This window comes from Tachysurus fulvidraco, chromosome 5 (genome assembly GCF_022655615.1).
Source record: "Tachysurus fulvidraco isolate hzauxx_2018 chromosome 5, HZAU_PFXX_2.0, whole genome shotgun sequence".
Classification (NCBI taxonomy): domain Eukaryota; kingdom Metazoa; phylum Chordata; class Actinopteri; order Siluriformes; family Bagridae; genus Tachysurus; species Tachysurus fulvidraco.
Window position 1 is genome coordinate 30,933,957 of NC_062522.1, and position 9,349 is coordinate 30,943,305.

General features: G+C 38.3%; 1 protein-coding gene across 1 annotated transcript; it reads left to right on the forward strand.

Annotated features, from left to right (window-relative positions):
* Positions 1–366: 366 nt before the first annotated feature.
* Positions 367–9,251, forward strand: tbx19 (T-box transcription factor 19). Its single transcript, XM_027160005.2, has 8 exons — positions 367–1,514; positions 3,087–3,351; positions 5,588–5,722; positions 6,215–6,276; positions 6,800–6,861; positions 6,955–7,149; positions 7,617–7,752; positions 7,954–9,251. Exons 1-8 carry the CDS (start codon positions 1,291–1,293, stop codon positions 8,186–8,188), a joined length of 1,314 nt encoding a protein of 437 aa, XP_027015806.1. The 5' UTR covers positions 367–1,290; the 3' UTR covers positions 8,189–9,251.
* Positions 9,252–9,349: the final 98 nt, after the last annotated feature.

The following is a 9,349-nucleotide window of genomic DNA, read 5'->3' on the forward strand; positions in this document are numbered from 1 at the left end:
GCTAAAAGCTTTCCACACAATCTTTTAGATTTCTATATTGTAAAGATTTAAAAAAAAAAAGCACAGTACAAAACAAAACATAAAATATGAACCGATCCCAGTTGGTCTCTCATGTAAATGCTTAATTATCAGTGTTTTTGTCTTTGTTGTGTATATTTGTACAGATGAAAGGGTGCTGTATCTTTCCTCGTACCTTTTTTGTACCATTTGAATATTTTATTTATAACATTTACCTTAAAATACACATTTACCTTAAAATATAACATTTACCTTAAAATATAACATTTACCTTAAAATACACACCTACCTTTTACTAGGAAAGTGTAATTGTTTAAGAGAAAAGGAAGAAAGACAAGTACAGTTTAGTACCATTTTGTTCTGAGAATTTAAGGTATCCCTGACTAAAAATTCTGTCATAATAAAATTCTCTATTTTGACATTATGTTTAAATGATGTAGGCTGGATGATCATTTTAATATTAATATTATTCAAAGTAATATTTTCTTCTACATTTTTCTGTAATGAAAGTTTCCCACTTCTATGAATATGGATATGTGCTTTGTGCGTTTGAAGAGTCCTAAATGCGTTGCCTTTGCGTCAGAGCGCAACACCAAGCTGCCCAGGTATCTGAACACAAACATCTCCATAAAAAAGAAAAACGAAAAGAAATAAATAAGTATTCCAACGTGTAACACACTCTCCTTGTTTTATCTGCTTGTTTTGTTTATCTGTAACACAATGCATGATGTCTGCTGATTAATTAATTACAACGAAATAATGACTAAATGGAATCTGGAATCCATGGAGGAGGTTTTGATTAAACGAGATCTCTAAAAAATATTTTCACACGTCCATGCAATGTTTAAACAAATTGACATGGTGTTAAAACTAAATCATTCACATCCTACGTGTCCATGAGACTAATAATGGTGCGCATTTAGTCGCTGGTTTAAATGGTTATTTGTTTGAAATGTTTTCGATTTATATGTGACTGAATTTGGATCCGCAAAGGATGAAAGTAAAAGTCTGAATCTTGAAGTTAAGGAGTCGTTTTATTGGTACAGAACCACGTGACTGCGGGGTTCTTAACGCGCGCGCTGTCCTGAGGATATAGGTGGGCTCAGAACGCAATAGCCAAGGTTAATACACAGAATTGTTCATCAGCACACAGGAAAAGTTTTCATGCAACCTATTCATTATTACTTACTTCTGATTTGCCAACTTTTTCTTTCCTCCCCAGACATTCACAGCTGAAGACTTTTTCCTTAGAACTGGGAGTCTCGTGAGCCGATGAAGGCAGAAAGCGACGCAGGGAGCAGCGGCGCAGGGGGTGGCGCAGGCGGTGGTTCGTGCTGCGTGAACCGGCTGCTGCGCGCGGTGGAGAGCGAGCTGCGCGCGGGCCGAGAGAAAGGAGACCCGACGGAGAAGCAGCTACGCGTGAGTCTGGAGGACGCCGAGCTGTGGCGCAAGTTCCGCGAAGTCACCAACGAGATGATCGTCACCAAGAACGGCAGGTGCGTTTATCGACTCCCCAGAAACATGTGGAGAAAATAATTTTTAGATATATAGAAAAAATTGTTCATTCACCACGTGTTCCATGTTTTTTTTTTTTATAGATTTCTTTTATGTCAAATTCGAAAAACGAATGCATATGGTTATAAAATGGTTTCAATTCAATTCAATACAAGTTTATATGTAAAGCGCAATATTTTACAATTGACATTCTCAAAGCAGCTTTACAGAACATAAACATAGAACAAAAGGTATTATAAAGAACAATATACAGATTAATACAATACAAAAATTCTAGATTAATATTAGATATAGTTAAATATGTATTTAACCCCAATGAGCAAGACTGAGGTTTAATAAAAATGATTTGTATGCATTACTAAATGAAATATTCTAAAATAATGCGCACATCTTTAAGCAAAACAATCAATCAATCAAACAAACAGAAAAAAAACTAAATAAATCGCTTTTTAATATAAATTTCCAGATTAAATAAATTAGGATTATACGAGCATTGTTTTAGCAAGATTATATATATATATATATATATAGATATATCTATGATTTAATTTGTTTAATTACAAATGATAATAATATTAATGTAAATAATAATAATAATAATAATAATAATAATAATAATAATAATAATAATAATATTTCGTTTCTTTATTGCATTTATATCTGATGCGGTTTTATTTGACGCTTTTTAAACACATAATAAATAGATTAATAAATAATTGTAAATAGTTTTGCACATGGTTATAAGAGAATTTGAAGAACTAAACTACAAGCTTTAATCCACCCTCAAAACCAAATATGAACGCACTATTTCATACAAGATTATAATTTTTTGTAAACATTTAAAAAAAATCTTTTCAAAGCTATTTAATATTTTTAGAAATATTAAACACTTTATTCTCTCTCTCTCTCTCTCTCTCTCTCTCTCTCTCTCTCTCTCTCTCTCTCTCTCTCTCTCTCTGTCTGGATCTAAATCAATTAAGCTATTTGTTATTGCAGTTATTGGCCTGCTTTATTGGAACGGGCAGTTTAATTTATTTGGATGGGTTTGTTGTTGTATTGTGGAGCTGAAGGGTGTCTTGACCATCTCACTCTGTAGTTACAGGTCACCACTGCAGGTGGGTGTCTTTCCATTTACATGTTTCCCAATAGCCCCACTTAAAGGCATTTTTGTCCAAAAAAAAAAACAAAAAAAAAAACCAAAAAAAACAATCATGCAAAAAAGAAAAAAAAAGTGGGCAAAATGACCAGTTTGCAAAGCTCTCATGAAGTTTATGCATATTACTGTGATTGGCAATCTGTGGATGAATAGATGAGATAATGTTTTGTGCTTTTTTGTTTGTTTGTTTGTTTGTTTGTTTTTTTGGCAAGTGTGTATGTTTCTGTTTGTTGTCTGACAACAGGAATCATTTTGGTGCTGATTTGTCCCACACACACAAACATGCACACACACTCACACACACACACACACACACACACACACACACACACACACACACACACACACACATACACACACACACACACACACACAATGACTTCTCCACTTTCCCCAGGAGGATGTTCCCGGTACTGAAGGTGAGCGTGTCTGGACTGGACCCCAACGCCATGTACTCCTTCCTTCTAGACTTCAGCCCAGCTGATGGTCACCGCTGGAAGTATGTGAATGGAGAGTGGGTGCCTGCTGGCAAACCTGAACCCCACAGTCACAGTTGTGTGTACATCCACCCCGACTCTCCAAACTTCGGTGCACACTGGATGAAGGCTCCGGTGTCCTTCAGTAAAGTCAAACTGACCAACAAACTCAACGGAGGTGGACAGGTGCTGTAACTACACATTAACTTTGGTGTGTCCAGTTCTATGACAGTCCAAACTTTAGGTTTATCTAAAAGCACAATTCTTTGTAGAACAATCAACTTCAAATGGAAATTACTTTTTTGTTCATTTTTCACATACAGAGGAAAACAATCATTAACTCTTCAACATAGAATCTATTTTCAAATGCATTTTTTTCCACTGTAAATTTTTTTCCACTATTAATTCATTATTATTATTATTATTATTATTATTATTATTATTATTATTATTATTATTATTATTATTATTATTATTATTATTACTTCACTTTCACATGCAGGACCTGAGATAATATTTATTTGCAAATTATTAATTTACCTTCACATATGCATTTTCACATGTAGGTCATGTACTGTAGTTTTATTTTCCCCCAATCGCTATTTATTTGTTTGTTTGTTTGTTTGTTTTCCCATTTATTTATCACAGGAAGTCTATGTAGCTGCCCCCCTCCATTATTAATTCAGTTTTACATGTGAATGAATCATATGGTTTTACTTTTCCACATTTGTTCACACATTTTTCACGTGGGTCGATCAAAATGTCCCCTTTGACGTTCAATCCTGTGAGATATTTTTCAAGGAGTGTTTCTTTCTAATTATACTCGGACCATGTGTTGTTTTTTGACTGTGTGCTGATGCATGATTAGTGATACATCATTGTTTATGCAAAATCCTTTTTCAAACCACCAGAAATATATAATCTAGACTATAATGCAGACATGTCATGCCTTGAGAATCAAACGATGACATCAAGCCTTTCCAAGAAGACACACTTTGCACAGATACCTGATTTCATGTTTGTCTGCCTCGTTCTGTAATCTTAGCCAGACTCTCAGCCATCAGGCTGCTCTTATGTCCATGCAGGAGCTTGGGAGCTTTTAGGAGCCTTGAGCTGCCTCTAATCATCCCGTCTGCCGCTGCGGGGAAATATCAAGTGTGCATTTATACAATTAGTGCTCTCCTCAGCGTCCACTTCACCTATGGAGCCCCTTTGTTCAGCAGGGACTGCATGTAAACAGGAATAAACAGCTCTTAATTGCCACTTTTCCCGTTTAATGCACTTCCTGTGGTTCAGACGGAGCACGCTCTACTTCAGCCAGTCATCGGAGGGCTTTCATTCGAGGTGCTCCAGCACGCTCCATTCGAGTATGACTCCTCTGCAAAATTATCAGTGGTATTAACATGAACTCCCCACCACCAGACCACCACCTCCTCCCAATGCCACCACCACCACCACCACCATCATCACCACCCCATTCTCCTCTAGTCTACTCTCCTCCGCTCCACTCCCTTTCTCCAGCGTTTTTAAATGCAGTGTTGGCAGCAGAGAGGCAGCCGAGAGAGAGAACGGCTCTAAATGAAATAATTGCTGTGGTTAGTTGTACATTATGGTAATTACGTGTGTTTTTTCTATGCAAAATAAATTTAGCCATCAGTCCTTAGATGTGAGGCAAAAAAAAGAGGAAAAAAAAACCCTCATCATCAGGTGTAGTGGAGAGAGAAAAGCACACACAAAGCCTTTTCGCTGCCCTGCAGCAGCACTGATGAGAACCTGGCCCTCATGTGAAAGGTGAAGTAAAACTGTCAATTACAATGAAAAAACAGTTTGTCTGCCTTGTCGTTGGATTATTTTACGGACATATGCTGGAAAATGTTGTGCATCGTGTGTACTATGGTTCATTACAAGGTCCCAGGAAGTACATACATACTGTACACACAGTAGACGTAGTAATGAAATGTAGACGCTTATACGACGTTCTCGATTCTGATGTCGACTTCTTTTTAACGACAAGAAGACAAATCGCAGGTTTATATTAATGAAGGGCTAGAAACCTCAAAATGGTGATGTTTTCAGTAAGGAGATGTTTTTTTTAACGTTTTATGGAAGCCGTTTTTAGTGTCAGTGCATTTTTTAACGACGTTTCTCAAGTACAAGGAACTTGTTTCCCTTATTAACGTCAAAAAAGATTTTTTCAGGATGTGTTGATGTACGGAACTTCAGAGCAGTAACAGAAACCTGTATTAAGTCAGGCTGCATCACATCTCCCCATCAACGATTGTATTCCTATAACAGCACACTCAGGTGTTTTACTCCATACTTAATTGTCCAATTATCTCATTAATCACTCTCTCTCTCTCTCTCTCTCTCTCTCTCTCTCTCTCTCTCTCTCTCTCTCTCTCTCTCTCTCTCTGTGGTATAGATCATGCTGAACTCGCTCCATAAGTATAAGCCACAGATCCACATTGTCCGTGTAGGAGGAAACCACAGGATGGTGACCAACATCTCCTTCACTGACACCCAGTTCATCGCTGTAACAGCCTACCAGAATGAGGAAGTCAGTCTGTCTATCTATCTATCTATCTATCTATCTATCTATCTATCTATCTATCTATCTATCTATCTATCTATCTATCTATATCTCAGTACAAAAGTCTGCACCCCCTCATAGTTTATTACATTTGTATTATTAATTAATTGATTGATTGATTGATTGATTGATTTATTAATTAATATTATTTATTTATTTATTTTTACATTTTCCAACAATGCCAAGACAAATGAGTTCAGTATTAGTAATGTGGGCCTAATTTGTTGGGTGTACAAACTTTTGCACTCACCTGTATCTGATGACTATCTACAGTATGTGTGCAAATGTTTGCTCCCTAAATGTTCTTGTTGCGTTTATTTATATCCAACAATTTTATACAATTTGTATCATAATAGTATTTAATTTAATTTAATTAAAAACTTTTGCACTCAATAGTTTCTATGGACCTGTTTTTCTGAAGAATATTTATATGAAACATTTTAACCCTGTTTATTACAGATAACCGCTCTGAAGATAAAATATAATCCCTTCGCAAAGGCCTTCCTGGATGCTAAGGAAAGGTAATTTTTAATCTCCAATTTATTCAACAATTAATCACCAATTTTATGCAACTGTATTTGATTCCTCAATCAGTGCACCAATGTGTGGCAATCGTATCATAGCAGGCATTAGCACTAGTCAAGCTAGCATAACTGTGCGAAATCAGCAGTGATTAGCGAGTAATTATTAATCGTTTACGCTGGGAATGGAGTGAGGCTATGAGTAAGGAGCTTGTTGGAGAGACAGTGTGAAGTGAGGGTGAGACATTTGGAGCATGTATGATGAAGAATGTGTGAGTTGTTACACACCGCTGATCATCAGAAGGCCCCGGCGCCGATTAGCCGTGCGCTAACTCTCTGATCCTCATCTCCAGCAAAGACAGATGGTACGATCGTGAAAACGTTCTTTACTTTTAGCAGATTTTTCTATTTCATTTTTTTTTTCCAAAGAATGGCATGTTGTTTGTTTGGTCTGTTTATAAGTTCATGTAATGTTCTGCGAAACAAATTAGTTCCTCATGTTTGTTGTCTGCTCAATCTGCAGGAGCCACCCCAAGAACTTTCTCGAAGCTCCTCCTGAGAACCAGCATGTGGGCATACCACACTGTACGTGTTGGAGTTTTTCTCCAATTCCTCCAATGTTCAGTCCAGGATTAGTCCAGGAGGCTTGACTGACTTTTTCTGCCTGTGGGTTTCTAGGTGGTTGGTATATTTCGAACCCGGACTCCTTTTGTTCCTCTGGCAGCAGTAACTTCCCCTATGCAGGCGGTTTACCTCTTACCCCGCACCATGGCTATAAACACTACTCCAGTCTGCAGGGCCATCGAGCCACTCCGTACCCGCCGCCATATCTGCACCACCATCACCATCATCACCACCGTGGACACAATTCAGGTAAACACACCAGAGGTTCACGCTGACGCAGGGACGGAGTTTAAACAGTGTTTAAAAATGGAATTTCTCTTCCTTCTTTGCTTTCTTTTTCTTTCTTTTTCTTTTTTACTTAATCCCCCATTTTTTATTTGTTACCTTTTCTTTCTTCACCATCTCTATATTCCTTCCTTTTCTCTCTATCTGCTTTGTTTTTGTTTTATTCACTGTCTCTTTATTTTCCTGTTTGTTTTTGTTCACCATCTTTTCGATTTCTTTCTTTGTGTCTTTCTTTCCTTTGTTTTTTGTCCTTTCTCACAGTTTAATTTAGTTTTATTTAATTAATTGCTTGCCTGATTTCCTTATTCACTCCATCATTATTGTCTTTCATTCATTAATCCCCCCTTGTGTTCCTCAATGTTGAATGTACAACCCTTCCTCCTCCTCCTCCTCTTTCTCCATGTTATTTAATGTTCCCGTTCTTTCCGTAGTCTCTCTGTCTGAGGGTCTGAGTCCAGGTGCTCTGCAGGTGTTCTCAGGCCACGAGACCTGGACAGGTGTTTCTCCTCCTGGTCCTGCAGCGATGCTGTCAATGCCGTCTGGTACGAACTCACCTGGAGTCAGCAGGTCAGAACCGACGCTGCACTCACACAGTGACCTCTGACCCGGAGATACAACATTAATCACATGTTTCACACCAGGCTGTATCCTGACTCCACAGCTCATTCAGTGTAACTCATTATTTTACTGTCTATACATGTGTCACTGCAGGTGTTTTCTGTGAAATCAATTTGCCCCAACCACCCCACCCCCTCCTCTCTCTCTCAGTCAGTACCCCTGCCTGTGGACAGTGAGCGGCTGTGGTGTGTCCTCCACTCCTGCAGGAGGCGCTGTGAGCTCCACCCAGTGTCAGGAGGATCGACCTGATGCAGGATCCGCGTCCGCTTCACCATGCTCGCTCCTTCAAGGCCAAGGACCCACAAATGCAGATGTTTCGGAGCAAGCCAGTCATAACAGAGTGGGAGGGGCTAGCTGGTCAGCAGGCTCCACCCACTCCTTTTAAAGGGAAGTCATTCAACTGCTCACATATCGTCTCATCTCTCTTTGGAGTTCCTTAATGCCAAAATATTGTTTGTGTATCTGAAGAATACAAGTTCATTATTTTCTGTACACGTTCTCATCGTTTCCTGCAGCTCGGCGGTTTCATCTTTACACCGATAACTTTTAACGGTTCAGATGAATTCTTTAAAGTCTACAGACTTTCAACATTCTTTTAAGAAACAGGAAAGAAGAGGGCAAAATGCAGTAAAACACCAACCTGACAAAAAAAAACCACACTTTTTTTTAAACATTTTTTTTTACCTGATTTCCACACAAAAATTCATTTTACATGCAAACCAGTTTTTGTGTGTCCGGGAACTTAGAATACAGAGAAAGTCTAGAAATAGAGTTACATCATAAAATATAAGAGCCAATCAGATTTCAGTATGCAAATGCGAGGGTGTAGCGTGTCGAGTTTATGACTGATGCTGCATCAGGAATCACAGGATGTCATTTCTTAATTCTGGCTTCAGTAAAAATGCTTCTGTGTCTTCATCTAAGCTCATAATAAATCCAAGTGATCAAACCTCACACGGTTCAAAAACTAACCCAAACATTTCTCCATAAACTTAACTAACACATTCATACATATTCATATGACATATAAACTGGCAAATGAGACCGTTTCCTGTTTCTGATGACACTTTGTTTCTGTCAAACGGCCGAGATTATTGTATAAATAGTGCAATAGTGTCGTTATATATCGCAAGTGCTTACGTTTACACTCGCTTCATGCTTGTACATACGGCGACGCTGATATGACTTATACATTTGCCGTTTTACTTCTATTCGCTGAACTAACACTCAAAACCCTACAAATATTTTTATTTCTGCTTTATCTGTAGGCCCGAAGTGTTAATAAGGGTTGCCAGGTCCGCATACAAAAAGCAGTCCAAGGCTCAAGAAATTAATCCAAAATACTAAAATAATTTGTGCTTGAAGAAAAATCTATTAATTAATTAATTAATTATATACAAATCCCAGGGGGACACGGTGGCTTAGTGGTTAGCATGTTAGCCTCACACCTACAGGGTTGGGGGTTCGATTCCCGCCTCCGCCTTGTGTGTGGAGTTTGCATGTTCTCCCCGTGCCTCGGGGGTTTCCTCCGGGTACTCCAGTTTCC